General features: G+C 53.1%; 9 protein-coding genes across 9 annotated transcripts; 6 read left to right on the top strand and 3 right to left on the bottom strand.

The window, feature by feature from the left end:
• Nucleotides 1–301: 301 nt before the first annotated feature.
• On the top strand, nt 302–1,036 carry MGYG_03256 (hypothetical protein; the record flags this gene model as incomplete). The annotated part of the gene is made up of 1 exon (XM_003175687.1): nt 302–1,036. The coding sequence occupies one exon, from the start codon at nt 302–304 to the stop codon at nt 1,034–1,036; it is 735 nt and encodes a 244-aa protein (XP_003175735.1).
• A 193-nt stretch (nt 1,037–1,229) lies between these two features.
• MGYG_03255 (kinetochore protein nuf2) lies at nt 1,230–2,886 on the bottom strand (the record flags this gene model as incomplete). Its single annotated transcript, XM_003175686.1, has 4 exons — nt 1,230–1,343; nt 1,455–2,369; nt 2,460–2,720; nt 2,791–2,886. 4 exons carry the CDS (start codon nt 2,884–2,886, stop codon nt 1,230–1,232), a joined length of 1,386 nt encoding a protein of 461 aa, XP_003175734.1.
• A 538-nt stretch (nt 2,887–3,424) lies between these two features.
• On the top strand, nt 3,425–4,503 carry MGYG_03254 (translation initiation factor eIF-2B subunit alpha; the record flags this gene model as incomplete). The annotated part of the gene is made up of 2 exons (XM_003175685.1): nt 3,425–3,474; nt 3,534–4,503. 2 exons carry the CDS (start codon nt 3,425–3,427, stop codon nt 4,501–4,503), a joined length of 1,020 nt encoding a protein of 339 aa, XP_003175733.1.
• Nucleotides 4,504–5,110: 607 nt separating this feature from the next.
• Nucleotides 5,111–5,902, top strand: MGYG_03253 (hypothetical protein; the record flags this gene model as incomplete). Its single annotated transcript, XM_003175684.1, has 1 exon — nt 5,111–5,902. The coding sequence occupies one exon, from the start codon at nt 5,111–5,113 to the stop codon at nt 5,900–5,902; it is 792 nt and encodes a 263-aa protein (XP_003175732.1).
• A 698-nt stretch (nt 5,903–6,600) lies between these two features.
• On the top strand, nt 6,601–9,510 carry MGYG_03252 (hypothetical protein; the record flags this gene model as incomplete). Its single annotated transcript, XM_003175683.1, has 1 exon — nt 6,601–9,510. The coding sequence occupies one exon, from the start codon at nt 6,601–6,603 to the stop codon at nt 9,508–9,510; it is 2,910 nt and encodes a 969-aa protein (XP_003175731.1).
• A 402-nt stretch (nt 9,511–9,912) lies between these two features.
• On the bottom strand, nt 9,913–10,321 carry MGYG_03251 (hypothetical protein; the record flags this gene model as incomplete). Its single annotated transcript, XM_003175682.1, has 2 exons — nt 9,913–10,176; nt 10,274–10,321. 2 exons carry the CDS (start codon nt 10,319–10,321, stop codon nt 9,913–9,915), a joined length of 312 nt encoding a protein of 103 aa, XP_003175730.1.
• An 820-nt stretch (nt 10,322–11,141) lies between these two features.
• MGYG_03250 (FunK1 protein kinase) lies at nt 11,142–12,273 on the top strand (the record flags this gene model as incomplete). Its single annotated transcript, XM_003175681.1, has 5 exons — nt 11,142–11,173; nt 11,219–11,328; nt 11,360–11,650; nt 11,715–12,047; nt 12,071–12,273. The coding sequence occupies 5 exons, from the start codon at nt 11,142–11,144 to the stop codon at nt 12,271–12,273; spliced, it is 969 nt and encodes a 322-aa protein (XP_003175729.1).
• Nucleotides 12,274–12,991: 718 nt separating this feature from the next.
• MGYG_03249 (thioredoxin) lies at nt 12,992–13,457 on the top strand (the record flags this gene model as incomplete). The annotated part of the gene is made up of 2 exons (XM_003175680.1): nt 12,992–13,014; nt 13,163–13,457. The coding sequence occupies 2 exons, from the start codon at nt 12,992–12,994 to the stop codon at nt 13,455–13,457; spliced, it is 318 nt and encodes a 105-aa protein (XP_003175728.1).
• A 505-nt stretch (nt 13,458–13,962) lies between these two features.
• On the bottom strand, nt 13,963–15,776 carry MGYG_03248 (hypothetical protein; the record flags this gene model as incomplete). Its single annotated transcript, XM_003175679.1, has 4 exons — nt 13,963–14,736; nt 14,780–15,016; nt 15,093–15,505; nt 15,584–15,776. 4 exons carry the CDS (start codon nt 15,774–15,776, stop codon nt 13,963–13,965), a joined length of 1,617 nt encoding a protein of 538 aa, XP_003175727.1.
• Nucleotides 15,777–15,781: the final 5 nt, after the last annotated feature.

Raw genomic sequence — 15,781 nt, 5'->3', positions numbered from 1 at the left:
CCGTCCATAGATCGACTTGACGGCCTTCAAAGTCCTCGTTGGAGGTCGTGGGTTTGTGTGTGTTTTCTTTGGCTGGGATGAAATTCGATGTTTGCATGAGACGACGTCGACCTTGAACATCCACATGACATTTTTCCATCGTCATCACAAGCAAGCAATGATATTTTAACATATCTCAACGAAAACAACGGCTACCCGCGCAGTCGACAATGAGAAAGAGTTAAGAAGACGCCTTAGATGAAGGGCAGATACCCCCGTGAATGCCTCGGTGTGCGCAGGCCGGCGTGAGAGCAGCATCAGCATGAGCATCGCAACGTTCGATTCCGTGGTGGAATTAACACGACATCTTCTACAATGCAATGCGTCGGCGGTTACTCTGATACTCTGTTTGACCCGAGAGACCTTTGTCGACGAGTTATACGCGGATATACAAGCTCAGTCTATTCTTGTACCACGAGAGCGATGCAGTCCACCAGCGGAAGAAGACCTTAAGGAAGAAAACAACCATGCAGAAGACTACCATGGAGGAAAAGCCCATAAAGAAGAAGACACCCATGAAGAAGAATATGAGAATAACCACTGGATGCTCTCGAATACGCTCGGGCTACTGTCCCGCTCTGAGAAAATACGGGTTGTCTTTTGTCCCACCATCGAGCATCTCAGGGCATACCTAGGTGGCTCTTTCAGGGTGCGCAGGACACGAGATGGACAGGAAGGGGACAATCTGTACCAAGACAATGCTGTGCTTACAATAGTCAACCTGGTCTCCATCCATTCTTCTACTATCGAGTTCTCCGCGCAGGGACTATCAAGGACGGCTGCCCTGGCCGTGGAGGCTGCCGCGAGAGAGCAAGTAAGGCTAGTCTTATGCGAATGCAAATCCGTCCTAGACGCAGGACAGCACGGCTCTAATATATGGGATGTAAAAGTTCCGCTTTTGAATTCGATTACCAGATCAACGGGGGAAGAAGGGCTGCCTGGCGTCAAAACCATACAAGTGAAGCAGGTCATGAAGAAGTGGTTTCGGTTTGAATAGATTAATCATTGGTAGAAGAGAAGATAGAAATCATTGTCATCATTGTCATACCATACCTCCAAGTAAAAACTCCAGCGATGCTATGGGTATCTTAAATCAAACATAACTGTACAAAAAAGCAAGTCGACCTCCTGCCTGCCCCCTTTGTCCGGGCAGATTTCTTCGCTGTGGACGTCAGGACACCGTAGACATACTAGAGACACTTCTCTATCTCGGTTGTGTAGAGCTTGATATGAGACTCCATCTTCAGGTATTCATCATGCGCACGATGAATCTCATCTTCGATCGTCTCTTTCAAATCCGCCATCTACCAAATTTTGTTAGTCAATGGCCACCCATGCAAGGGGGATAGATAGCAGCATGTATTTATAGAACAAGCCGATACACATATAAATTGAAATAGAAATAAAGAGCTTACCTTCTTCTCGGTCTGTTCAATGCGGATGCGCCTACGCTCCATCTCACGCTGCTTCTCTGCCCGTTCTTCGCGCAGCTGCTTCTGCACCGAGTGCAGCTCTTCCATGCGAGCCTGCGCCTGCTCAGCCTTCTCCCTGCTGCTCTTCCGCAGGGCCTCTATGCGTTCCTGCCAGCGCGCCAGCTGCGACTGGAGCAGCTTCTCGGTGTGCGCGACCTCTCTGACAGTGTTCCCTCTCTCGGCGAGGGCCTCCCTGTTCTTGATGCCCTTGGATTCCTGGTCGTCCTCTTTTTGTAGCTCTACCAATATATCTTCTAGCAACTTGATGGAGCTCTGGACTTCATTATTGACAACGGTAAAGGTGTTCATCGATGTCTGCAGGGCACGCATTCTCCTCTCCATGCCGTCTACTTGGTTTTTATCATGAGCGAGATTGTCGGACAGTTCCGTGAGGGCTGACTGTAGGCTTTCGGGGCTCTGGGAGACATAGGGCCGTAGCTTTTCGCACTCCTGGCGACTCTTCAGCAGCTTTTCTGTCTTTTCTTCTAGCAGCGTCTGCTTCTTTGCCTTTTCGCCTTTTACTCTCTCAAACGACTCTGCCACCCGTTCCTGATTCCGCCTCAACTCCAGCAGCCGGGTCTTCAGCTCGTCGTTCCGGCTCGTCTTTTCCCGCACCACCCCGTCCATTTCCTTCTGCTGTCTCTTCATATCTTCCAGCCGCTGCTCCAACTCTTGGTTTTCGGCGTAAAGCGCTTCAATGCGCATCTTGGTGTCCTCTGATTTGTTGAAGTGCGAATCGATCGCCGAAGTCTGCGACTCTCGAAACCGGACAAAGTTTATCAGATAGGAGAATATCTTCGCGATCCGGTCGTACGTCGGCCTGGTGATGTCGGTAAACGTAAAGTCATGAACTCCGCACTGTCAATGGCCCCAATTAGCAACTACTTATATATGTATGCGTATGTGTATATATGTATGTATATATTGTAGGGTCGTGGCGCTACCGACCTGGAGCATCAGTTTTCGCAACGAGACGAGGAAGCCCATTAGATTGCGCGTATCTGGCGGAAAGATGTCTGCCTGGTCTCCTGCAATGTCTTCTGCTGCTGCGAGCATGGCCGGCTCCACGGTCTCTCGTGTCGTGTTCATGAACAGCTCTGCGAACCACTCAAACACCATCTGGACCTGCTGCGGGTTGGGTTTGAGCAAGTCCGCCATAGTGAAGGGAATGCCGATATCATTGATACATCCCGCAATGACCTTATCCGGCTATAGATATGCATATTTCCGTAAGTATTACCGCATCTTTGCAAAACTGCATCAGCATTGGGACACTCACCAGGCGCAAGAAGGCGTCTGTCTCGTTCTCCTTCTTTTGCTGGCGGTGCTGCTGCTGCCCGCCCCGGTACTGCGTCGTCCTCGAGTTGTACGCCATGGCTTCCTCTGCGTGTATATATAATCTCCCCTCTCTTCCTATCCTATTCCGCGTCTCGTCTTCTCGTCTTCTCGTCTTCTGTCTTGTTTATCGCAAAAGTTGTCGCTGTCTCAAAACTTCTTCGAGCCGCATTTTTGTTTACATGATAAGCATCTTTCCCAAAGCGGACTAGCGGCTGTTAACAAGACAAACATGCTCTTTTGGGTAATTTACTTTTAAACAAAAAAAGAGTCACAAAGTCGAAGTTGAAGACGAAGAAGAAAAAGACACGAAGAAGAAGAAGACAAGAAGAAGGCAAACAGGGAGTTGCGAAGGGATACAGGACAGTTTGATACTGGCGACCAAGCGAGATACCTTGAGGAATACCCGACAGCAAACAACAGACCGCAAAGGACGGCAGTGACTGCGCGAGAGCTACCCCGCGGTTTGCTTGACAGAAGAGCTTCTGGATTGAATATTAATTGAAGGAGACAGCCGTCAAAGGGAGGACCGAGGATACACATTGGCTGACTGGCTGGCTGCGTAAATACGAGTCAAGATGTCGCCGGCGCTGGAAACCCCTTCAAGCGGGGACAAGGAGCCCTTTGAGTGAGTCTATAGATGTATACACATACACTGCGATAATCTAGATGCTAACGGAAGGACAGCATTGTAGAGACATACCACAAGCTGCTACGAACAGATCCAGACCTGACGATGCCTATAGCTGCCATTGAAGCGCTGGTACTGCTACTGACACACTCACCTTCGTCCACCATTTCCGAGACGCTCGACCTGCTGAACAAACACACCGAACACCTCAAACGCTCGATCCCCAACCCGATCGGCCTGTCGGCAGGCACAGACCTGTTCCAGCGGTACCTGATATCCACGCTGCAGCGGCCCGGGCAGCTGGGACCAGCGGGGGACTTTGACGCTATCCGCGCGCACCTGCTATCGAACGGCCGGCTGTTCATCCAACGAGCCAAGGAGAGCAGAGACAAGATCGCGGCCTTTGCGACAGGTTTCGTGCGAGACGGTAGCACGGTGATGACCAACGGCGGGTCTCGGGCGGTGGGAGCGATGCTGCAAAAGGCAGCTGGCGAGGCGGTGCGGTTCCGGGTGATATATGTGCTGCCGAACGGACAGAGTCATGAAGGTGGAAGCGCGGGAGGAGCAGCTGTGCCGGAGGGGATGGAGACTGTGGCAGTGCTGCGGTCGAAGGGAGTGCCTGTGGCTACTGTTCCGGAGTCGGCGGTGGCGTACTCGATGGGCATGGTGGACACGGTCATCGTGGGAGCAGAGGGAGTGGTTGAGAACGGCGGGATAATATCGCGGATGGGCACGTACCAGATGGGCCTGCTGGCGAAGGCGATGGGCAAGCCATTCTATGTAGTGGCGGAAAGCCACAAGTTTGTGAGACTGTTCCCGCTTGGCCAGTATGATCTTCCCGTTGATCAGCGAGTTATCGAGTTCACCACCGAGAGCACTACCCCTGAGCCGAAAGACAAAGACCGCCGAGCTACGACCGACATTGTGGACTATACGCCACCACACCTGATAACCGCGCTCATCACGGAGGCAGGCGTGCTCACGCCGAGTGCCGTCAGCGAGGAGCTCATCAAGATATGGTTCTAGCTCTTCAACCACTTGTACTATCTACTATCAACTTATGATGACCATGAACTATGACGAGCATGGTAACCCATGGCTCCGGGATCAACAGATCAGCACCGGGAACCTGACAGGCTGCACTCTGTGAACTATCGCGTTACACTGGCTGGAACGTGGAACGGAAGAAGGGAAGAAGAGGAAGAAGCAAGAAGCAAGAAGCAAGAAGCAACAGGAAGAGGAAGAAGAAGCAGAGCCGGATGTTTCATCGTGACACCGTGTAAATCAATAATTCTCCCTCTTTTCCCAGGCACGGCCAGGCCAGGACTGAATATATTGAGTGCACCTGTATCTTCAGTTCCTCACTCTCTTCCCTACTCTCTTTCTTACTCTCTAAGTAAGTGCTCGCCTATCTTAGCTATGACTTCATCGCTTATCATCGATCTCCCGCTAAAACGCCCAAGCGACGCGAGCTAGCAGGGACAGGGGCCGTAGCTAAGTTAGTGAGAACCTCAGCGAGACAAATCACCCATACACAACACCATGCATACATAATAGCAACTACAAGTACTAGAATAAGAAGAATAAGAAGCAATAATAGGATCAAAGAAGAAGAGAGGAGAGAAGAAGCAAGATGAACGACCCGCGGACAGGCCAGCCCTTCCCACCCTCGACCATCCAGCGCGTCCTCTTCAGCTGCGGCAACGTCCACGTCTACGCCCTGCCACCGCTGACCTCGATGAAGGGCTACCTCGCCTCCAGCTGGACCGGCAGCGGCAGCACTGGCACTGGCACTGGCACCAGCTCAGAGATCTTCTCCGGCCGTCTGCGAGTCCTTGAAAGCGCTGTGTCAGTCCCAGTATCAACATCAAGCACCCACCGTACGCCCAACCGGCCCCTGGCACTGCCGGAAGAAGAAGAAGAAGAAACAAGAGAAGAGGAACGGCTACAGGTTGACATCCTGCTTGAAGAGGGCCAGGGAGCCCATGAGCTGTTCGCTGCTGCGCCGTACGTGGATGCAGGAGTGGTTGAGCAGACGCTGGACTCGTCTCGCTTCTTTGCGCTGAGGGTCGAGGGTGAAGGCAAGAAGGCGGTGCTTGGACTGGGCTTTGAGGAGAGAAGCGAAGCCTTTGACTTCTCTGTTGCTTTGCAGGAGGCGAGGAAGATTCTCTCTCCTACTTCTGCTGCTGCTGCTTCTACTTGTACCGGGGCAGGGAAGGACCTGAGCCTGGGGCCTGGAGAGAGCATCTCGGTAGGAAAGACAGCAACAGAGACAGAAGCAAGAGAAGAGAAAGAAGAAGAGAAGAAGGCCCTTTTTTCTCTTCCGCCGCCGCCGTCAGCTTCTCCTGCTTCTACTTCTTCTTCTTCCTCTTCGTCTCGTCGACGTCCGCCGGGGCCTCCGTCCTCGACTTCTCCTGCAATATAGATGTAACAGAGGGCAGCCTCCCCCATGCCCCTGGCCAACCACCTAAGCTACTTAACTACTTAGCTGCCTCCTGCTGCTGCTGCGATGAAACAGCCTCCCGCATGTCAGGCCATCCAGCAGTTAGCTCTTAACTCTTTAATTAGTACCATTACTCCTTATCCTCTCTCTTACTCTCTCTTATTACTCTTATTATCATCTTCATCCTCATCTCTGCGGTGATAAGTTGTTCCGCGGCTTCTGCTGCTTCACCAAAAGAAAAGAAAACCAGGAACACAAAAAAAAACTATCTTCTTTTCTTCTTCTTCTCTTCATCACTAGACAAGACAGAGTCTCTTCTCTCTCTCTCTCTCCCTCCCTCCCTCTCTCTGTCTTCCTCCTCTTCATCCTCTATCTCATCTCTGTCTTCTCTGCCATGTCTTTCTCGTTCCGTCTCTCTGTCGCTCGCTTCTGTCTCTGCCTCTAAGCCTACCACGTCACAGGCTAAACAAACCGCCTGAAAGCCAACGCCCCAGAAGCCTTAGTTTAGTGAAGCCTGAAGCCTGACTTTGGCCAACGCAGCCTGAGCCTGACGCCGAGTTGGCCGGGGCGTCAAGGCCTCGTTCAGGCCCTGCTCTCTCGCTGTCCCTCGCCGTCTCTCTTTCTGTCTGTCTGTCTCTGCCATTGAAGAGCCGGCGTTGCGTGTCTTCCTCCGCGTCGCCATGGCTCTCTGGCCGTTTGGTCGTCACAAGAAGCGAGCTCGCCGGGGAGACGACGAGGTCACCACAACGACCACAACGACAACGACCACTGCACCGGCCGCATCCTCCTCTCCGGCACGGCAGCCTCACACTCCTCCAGCTCAGACCGAGGCGGCCACGAAGACGGCCACGACTGGCGGACATGGCTTCTCCGCTGGCAGGCTGGTCCGTCGGGACAGCAAGCGTCAGAAGTACAGCGGTGTCTCTCCGGCAGCCGCACCGCCAGTTCCAGCAACTCCCACTGCTATCACCACCACTGCTCCTGCTGCTACTTCATCTCCCGTAGCCATCACGACTCCGGCTACTCCGGCTACAGCAGCTACAGCAGCTACTGACTCCCCCATGACGTTGCCGGCCGGTCGAGCTCTGCGACAGCCCACTTCAGTCGACACTTTTGCCTCCGTCAATGCACTCGCCCCGTCCAAGCTCCGCCAGTCTGAGCACCAGCACCACCAAAACACCATGATGTCTCAGGTTCAGATTCAGGACTCCCGAGACGCTTCAACGGCCCCCTACCTTGTTCCGACGCTGCATGGGAAGAGATATCCCTCCGAGCCCACTTCTATCCTCCGCCGTCGTTCGGAGAGACGCAGACGCATCGATCCCGAGCGCGAGCAGGAGATCAAGCGCATGGGCAGTCTTGTCTGGGAGCATCCAAAGCGCAATAACAACAACAATAATAACCCTTCCACTGCCACTGCCACCTCCAACAGGGACAAGCATCTTTCCGACCCTTTCACCTCGTCTCCTGCGCCTTCGGCCCCCATTCGCGACCAGGGAGAGTCGCCATCCTACACCTTCAAGCTCGGTGCTCTCAATGCACTGTCCCCTCGACCGTTCCTTCGATATGCTTCGGCTGATGGAACCCGCAGCTCTCTGCCGCCAACTGCCGATATCTCGCGTTCTTCTACCACCAGAGACAAGGCCAAACCACGATGGTTCTCTGCCGACCAGGCCGCCGCTACTGCCGGCAGTAGTAAGAAGATCGAAGAGCTGGCTGACTCCATGGATGCCGGTGCTCTGCGCCAGCTCATGGACCGTGACAGACGGCGCAGACTGGTCAAGCGTCAGATTCTCAGAGAACAACAGCAACAGCAGGCCGCTGCGGCTGCTCGTCAGGCAGAAGAAGCATCAGCTGAACATCAACAACAGCAACTCCAAACCCAACAGCCAGAGCCAGAGTCGCGGGTAGAGCCCCAGGTAGAACAACAACAGTTGCAAACACAGACACAGCCACTCGAGAAGATCGTGACTGCAGGAACCACCAGCATCCCCTCATCACAGGACCGCATGGACGTCTCTAAGCCTCAGTCCCAGCAGCAGTCCCTCCAACAAACCCAGTCATGGCTCCAGGATGCATCAAAGGAAAGCCTGGTCAAGGGAGAGCACGCCGTTGAAATAGAAACGGCCACCGATGTATTAAAGACCGAACATGGCCGCCAAAGCCAGGTTGCTCCATCCACCGTCCTCTCTCGCAACGGACAGACCCTCGAACTCGCTCTCCCAGCCGACGAACACAGAGACGAGATCCCCGACATCCGTGAACACCCTGCATTCCGCCAACCTTCCGTCTCCGAAACGTCTGCCTCCGCATCACTATCAGTATCTGCGTCTGCATCTGCCTCCACCAAACCAAGCACCATGCTGAACGAGACCAAGCTCGGCCGGACCTGGACCCAGCTCTTCCGCCGTCGAGGCACCCTCCGCCGCAAGCCCAACCGCAACATCCTGCCAAAGAACGGCTCTTCCGAGTTCTCCGTCACTTCTCGCACCCACCAGTACTTCAACCGCGGTGGTGCTGCTGCTGCTCATCACGGCGCTGGTTCCGCCGCTTCCCACCCCATTGCCATTGGTACGGCTGCGTCCTCCCACCGGGCAGGCACTGATACCCAGTCCATCACCTCCAAATTCACCGAACACCTCGACGATGGCTGCTCCGGCTCCGGCTCCGCAGTCCGACTGTCGACGTCCGCTCCGGGACCACGCATGTATTCTCCCGAACCGCCGTACAACCTCCACCGAGAAGACTCGTACTCCGTCTCGGTCTCCGCCTCGCAGCGCATGAGCGGCGCAGAAAAGTACAGCATCAGCGGCATGTCGGCCGGAGCTGGAATCGGAGCAGGAACCTACGTGTCTGGCCCAGACACCCGGCCCAACAGCACCTTCTTAGCGCAGTCTCTGGCCTCCATCGACTCGGAGGGCAGCTGGCTGTCCGGCCGTCCATCCCGACGTCTCTCTCAAGCACCGCTCAAGAGCCCCGGTTCGACTCGCGAACGACTGGACGACACCAGCCCTATCATTGATCCCGACCTGGAAGACGACAACGCCATCAGCAGCGACGAATACTTTGGCGCTCTCCCCGTGCCCAAAGAGGAAGAGGAGGAAGAAGGCACGTTCCCCAAACACCACCGCGGTCTCAACATCACCACCGCTTCCAATGACGCCGCCGATGTCCACCACCCTGCCATCATGAACGGCCACAGCGACGAAGCCGAGATCAGTCCACTGCCCGAAGAAGCCGACGACGGCATGGCTCTCGCCAACGCAGACGGCGACCCACCGACATGGCACTCTAGCGTCGGCAAACAGCCGCGTCTGGTCAACCCCGAGACCCGCGCAAAGTCCCGCGAAGGCCTATTCACCGAGTTCATCGACAGCGAGAATGAAATCAGCCCCATCGACGAACCAGAGGACGTAACCGAGATCCGTCGAGCCCAGAGCGTCGACCTAGGCCGCCATATCCGCCACATGAGCGTCGGCAGCGCAAAGCTGGTCACCTTATCCCGGGCCGAGTCGAGCGGCAAGCGACACAGCTCTATTTCCATGAGCAGCTCTGGCATTTTCCCTTCCAGAGCCGACGACGAAATCTGACCGATATCGTCTCTTTTCTTCGCACCTTCAGCTTGATTTCCCCCCATCTCCTTGCCTTTCCTTTTTTTTTCTCTTTTCATATGTCACGCATGCATGCATATGTTTTTTTCCCAATGTTCCTTTCTTATCCAGCCCATCTGACTCGCGAGCGTGTTTCTTCATACCCCGGTTGTTCAAATAACACCATGTATCTCTTAATCTTCTTTTCCTTTCCTTTCCTTTCCTTTTTACTTCTTCTTCTTCTTTTCTCTGGAACGGAACGGGACTGGCTGGCGGACTGGACGGACGGACGGAATGGTTTCCAAAGAACGGTCGTGGTCGTACGTCTTCTTTTTATCAAAACATGGCCCTTTTTAATCGTCGTTTTCTTCTTCCCTTTTCGAGTCTTTCACGAATTGCATATCATACCCCCTGAAGTTCTTTTCTTTTCCTTCCTTCAACTGCGTAAATCGGTCTGGTCTGGTCGGTTGTCTCCTTTTCATCTCCTTTTTCCTTTGTCAACTGCGCAAGGTATCGTCTTCCCCTTCCCCCTTTCCCCCTTCTCTCCATCCCAGCTCCCTCTCCACCCCTTCTTCCTCTTCCTCTCTTTTCTTTTGTCTGTCCTAGTACTCGGCTCGGTTTCTTTCTTTCTTCTTCTTCTAACACCCCCTTTGATATCCCCATGTGCTAGCTAGTTAGCCTTTGTCCCTTTTGTTTTATCTCACTGGAAAGAAAGGACGTTTTTTCTATACTTATACCCTTACTCCTGCTCCTGCTCCTTTACCACACTCATATCCAGCTGGTCCTCCCTTGCATCTCTCATCCCTGACATCTCTCTCTGCCTGCCTGCCTGCCTGCCCGCCTGTCTCTTGACCTGACTTTTGGCAGACAGACAAGCAGAGGTGAGGATGCAAGGGAGGACCAGCCACAGATAGATGCAACAATATAAGATACTTTGATAGTTCTTAACCAGATTTCTTAGTGGAGATAAAGATGATGATGTTGTAGAAAGAGAAAGAGAAAGAGAAAGAGAAGAAGAAGAAACCAGCTTCCTCCTCTCTTATAGTCACTCTGTGTGTGAAAGTCGTCGACGCCTTCAGCTTATGTCGTCGTCTGTCTTACGTCCTGCTCTTATTACTCTTATTTCCCCATCTCTGTCTCTTTCTCTGCCCTGTCTTGCCTTGTCTATCCCGTGCATCATGCATCATGTGTGTCCATGCAAGCAAGGCTTCCAGCGGCTGTTGATGGCCTCTTCTCCTCTACCCTTGGCCAACTCCTTATGCAGCTTATAGATATCCCTTACCACCACCACCACTACTTCTATCACTTCTACTAACTTCTACTCTCTTGAAGCAAAGGAGTATCCCTAGCCAGATGGAGACTATTAGGTACCCGATTATCCATAGCCATAAGCAAGCATAGCTAAAGTCCATCTCTCTAAGTAGTTTTACGTAAGCAAGAGCCAAAGGGCCGGGCCGAGCCTCATCACGTGCCACCGTGAATTCGAAGATTCACCCGTTCCTGAAAAGGCAAAAGCTACCACTCCCTCTCCCTCTCTTACTCTCACGAAGAGCGTAATGCCATCTAACAGCGTTCTTTAACCAGGTCGCTGGACAATTTACACGACTTGCTTCGAGAGGCAGAGATATACCATGAGCGGCGTTCTACGTCCTACGATGGCGCCGCCGATACCCCTGACCGGCTCTTAAGGGCGGCTCTATTGCGAGAGAAAGCTCGATGTTGGCTTTGTTGATGATCCAAGGGTAACTAAGCGCTCTAGATGCCAGTGGTCTCAGATCCTGGTGCCGGGAGAGCTGAAGAACGACCCGAAATATGATGGTAAACCCGGTGCCTGGTTTGACCTTGGTAGGTACGCCAGGGATCATTGGACGATCACGCTGTGCTGCCGGAAGAGCTACAACTTGCTGGAAGGCACACTGTGAGACGGACGAGTCTAGAAGGCCCTTAGTTGTCAAGGACTCATGGCAGTACCCAGAGCGCGCTGAGGAAGGGGAGCTATTGCAAGAAGCGGTGGCTCGAGAGGTGAGGAATGTTGCAAGATACTATCACCACGAGACCGTTCGTGTCGACAACGTGGATGATGATGTCGTGCCTATCCAAAGAGGCCTCGATATTCCAACCGTGAAAAAGGGGAAGAAGGGTCGTTCTCCAGGACTATGGCAAACCGAACTACAAAAGTAGCTCGAAGGCTACTCTGCTTTCAGGGCTGGCTGGCTGTATTGAAGGATACATGTCGCTCCATGACAAAGCAGGCCTTATCCAATGCGATATCTCCCTGCGGAACCTGATGGTGAATGAAGACCAGGACAACAACCCTTCCTGGCCCGCCTTTCTAATCGATCTTGGCCTCGCAATAAAAGTGCAACGGGACGGCTCGTCCGGCGCACGGGGCAAGACAGGCACGAGGGCGTTCATGTCTATCGGCGTCTTATACGGCGAAAAGCACTGTTATATGCACAATCTAGAGTCCTTCTTCTGGGTCTTATTCTGGAACTGTGTTCATTATGACGGCCGAGAAATGAAAAGACCGTCGACGAGTTTGATAAATGGAATTATTTAGGTTCTACGGAGCTAGCGAATGTGAAGAAAGGGTTAATAAGTGATGAGGAGGACATTCTTCGAACTGCAGCGGATAACTTCACTCCGTACTACGAGTCCTTGGCTCCTTGCGTCAACCGGCTACGGCGTCTCGTCTTTCCAGATGGCCAGCGGTGGAAGAAGCTAAATCCCAAACTACCCCAGAACACGATTGAAATACTTTGAGATACTCGCGATGTGATACCCTAGATGTTGCATAAGCTAGCAGGCCTAGCGGTTACACAATATTTTAGTTCTCTTAATAATGATCAGTTTATAAATAATATTTAGCGCATGCATGCATGTATATGTAACATCGATCTTCAAACGCAGCAGGCCATGCATGACAGGCATTACTGAATGCGCAGGTTCTAGGCTATTGTCTTATTACTAATTCACTCGAGCCTTAACTAGAGGCGCCCCCATCTCCAGTTAAAGCCTTTAACTAAAGCATCCCTACACCACCCCTAGACCGCCCCCTAAGCCTTAACTAAAACCTCTTAGCCTCGCTCCTTTCTTTTTCTTCGGAACTTCTCCTTTCTCGCTGCTTCTGCTCTCTTCGGCTTTCGTTGCTCGTCGCTCTCGTCTGTTTGCTTCACACCATCTTTGCTCCCCTCCCCGCCGTCTTAATAATTACCTTGTCCCTCCTTTAGGTGCTCTCTAAGCTGCCTCCGTCATGCCCGCATCAACGTCATCCCGGCTTCCCCTCCGCCTCGCCCTCGCCGGCCGCCGCTTTAGCCCTCGCCCTTCTGCGTCCTCTTATTTAAGCCGCCCTGCCCTCCTCTCCTCCGCCTCTTCGCTCTCATCCACATCGACATAGACATCGACAAGACTACAGACACTCACATCTACAAGACTCTTCTCCTCCTCAAGCTCAAGACTCTTTACTCCCACAGCCGCAAACATGGTCGTCAAGGAGATCAAGAAGTACGTCTCCCTTGTCCTCCTGCTCTTTCTCGCCGTCAACCATTCGCTCCCTACTATTCCTGTCCTGCCCCTCCCCCGCCATCGCCATCACCCATCGCCAGCATACAAGTGATATATTATGATAAGCATACTAACACCCACCCTGCAGCCGTGAAGACTTCAACAAGGCCATTGCCACCGAGAAGCTCGTTCTCATCGACTGCTTCGCCACCTGGTGCGGCCCCTGCAGGGCCATCGCCCCCGCCGTCGAAAAAATCAGCGTGGAACGCACCGCAGACGTTGACGTCTACAAGGTCGATGTTGACGAGTGCTCTGATATTGCTGCCGAGCTAGGCGTCAGAGCCATGCCTACCTTCTTCTTCTTCAAGAACGGCGAGAAACTCGATTCCGTTGCTGGTGCCGCGGAGGCACCTCTCGTTGCTGCCATTGACAGGTTCAAGTAAATAGATAGACAGAAACCCATGTCCATGCTGTGTCTTTTGCAAGTACATACATACATAACTCTGCGTTGAGAGGCTGACGCGGTTACATGGACTTGCATGGATGGATGTTTATCATGATGATTGTATTTTAAAGTGGACATCACAGCATCACAGAGAGAACTAAGAGCCGACTTTTTCTCTTGTCATTCATTTATTCGACTGACGGGTATTAATTAGTCTTGTATAAAAGTAGTAGAAGAAGAACATGTTGTTGTCTCGTCTATTTGTTTGTTCGTGGTATCATATCATATCCTCGTTTGACCAAAGTCATGTCTATCAGAAAAAACGCCATAGATAAAATGCAAGATTCCCTCCCAGATGACAAAATAAAAAGAAAGACCCGCTTAAAATGCATTCGTTCCTCCCAGGTAACGCCATGCTGGAACATATTAAAAGAAGAGAAGAAGAGAAGAGAGAAGAGAGAAGAGAGACCAGATTTTAACCAACCCAGAAGAAAAGAAAGAAGCTAATCACCTTCGAACTCGCTATCACTCTCGCCAGTAGTTGATACTCCTGCGTTCGAAGATGACTCCCCTTCTTCCTCTTCTTCTCCTTCCACGGTGTCTGACGAGACGGACTCGTCGACCTTTCCGCCACTGCAGCCGACATCCTCAGCCACGTCTCTCGGCCTGACAGAGATGATCCTGCAGTCTCCGTCATCTTGACTGCTGGTTGTACCTGCAGCAGAGATTCCGAGAGTCACGTCCTGGAGGATGCGGCGTTTTCGGTCCCCGCCTCGTCGACGTCGGGTCAAGGGGTTCTCGTCATCATGGCCATCTTCGTCTTCATCATCACTGCGGCCAGCAGATCGTTTGCTGGCTGTGCTGTTGCGTGATGATGAGCGGGATGACGAGCCGCGTAGTAGTGTGCGCGCGGTTGGACGGATTCCCCTGATCAGGCGTCGGCGAGGAGTCTTCGTGGGACTGGTCGATGAAGCTGCAGCAGTGGTGGGAGTGGAAGCCGCAGAAGAAGGAGCAGCAGTAGGCTCTGCGGGTTTGGATACCGGTGCACAAAGGGACGCGGGAGTAGAGGCTGGTGTGGTCAAGGTGCTGCTAGCACTACCACAACCTGCAACCAGAGACGGAGGGCGAGACGACAAGCAGCAGTCGTGCGTAGTAGATGCTGCGGCAACCGCGGACTCATTCCGGAGTAGCTGTAAGTTCCGGACAAAGACTGCTTCAAAGGCAGGCAGGAGGGTCTGGAACGTCTCCTCATCAAGATCTGCTATGCCTGCTGTCTCCTCTAAAGTCGGTCATAAACCGCCGCAGTGCGTGCCTGATAACGTCTTTGTCGGTTTCAGGGCACGCCTCTGCGACAGTAGAAGACTTCGGGCCTGCCTCCCCTTCTTTGGTTGCAGCAGTTGAATCATCCGTCGATGTGGATGCGGATCCGGATGATGCCCCGTCCTGTCTCTCCTCGCTAGGTGAGCTACTGCCCTGGCATCCCAGCGGCCGCGAGAGTTCAGGAGCCCCGTTATGTGGCCCATCAACACTCCGCACAGATGAATAGTGCTGAAAGTTCTATATCAACAACCGTTAGACCGATTGACTTTACCAGTGAATGGTACTAGATATAAATACAATGTAGATAACTTACGTGATAAGCAATGTGCACCGGCTCGTTCTCCTTGCCCTCCAGGCCGCCATGGCTGGTGAAGGGAGTGATGCCGTGGTCCGTATAGACGTAGACATCTCTCTGGTAAGCCTGGCAGAAGGCTTGGATCTCCACCGACCCGCCCCAGAATCCAGTCTCCTTCATCTGCGTGAGCAGCTTCTCGAATTTGGCCCACTGGCCATCCGAGGTCGCTGTCCGGTCACTGAAAGACTGTGGTTTTGACCGGGCAGCCGCTGCTCGCTTGGGAGCTCTCCTCTCCCCTCCCACATCCGACACAAACTGGACAAAGTAGGCCGCGTTGGTGCGGATGTGCTCGACCACCCGGTCTCGGATTTCTCCTTGCCGGTCCTGGCGACCATAGAGCTGGTCGGAAAGGGAGTAGAAAAGGCAATTGCCTTTTTGGTTGTTATATGACACCCCGTTAGTTAACTAGATAATCCTAGCTACTTTTAAAACGGTGTGGTGACACTCACCGTCTCCCGGGGTCGGTACGGCGTAGAGCCGCCGCTCCTTCAGGCACTCGATGTGCAGGTCGTTCTCCTGCAGCATCGTCTTTCCTCCCCCAGCCCGCTTCCCGGACCCCCTGCCTACCGGCTGTGAAGTTAATCTTCCCGGAGACATGATGGGCACGATCCTACTGTGGGAGATGGAATCAGCATCAGCCATGGTCG

Source organism: Nannizzia gypsea, genomic scaffold, assembly GCF_000150975.2.
Source record: "Nannizzia gypsea CBS 118893 supercont1.2 genomic scaffold, whole genome shotgun sequence".
Lineage (NCBI taxonomy): Eukaryota > Fungi > Ascomycota > Eurotiomycetes > Onygenales > Arthrodermataceae > Nannizzia > Nannizzia gypsea.
This window is presented reverse-complemented; position numbering and strand designations above follow the sequence as displayed.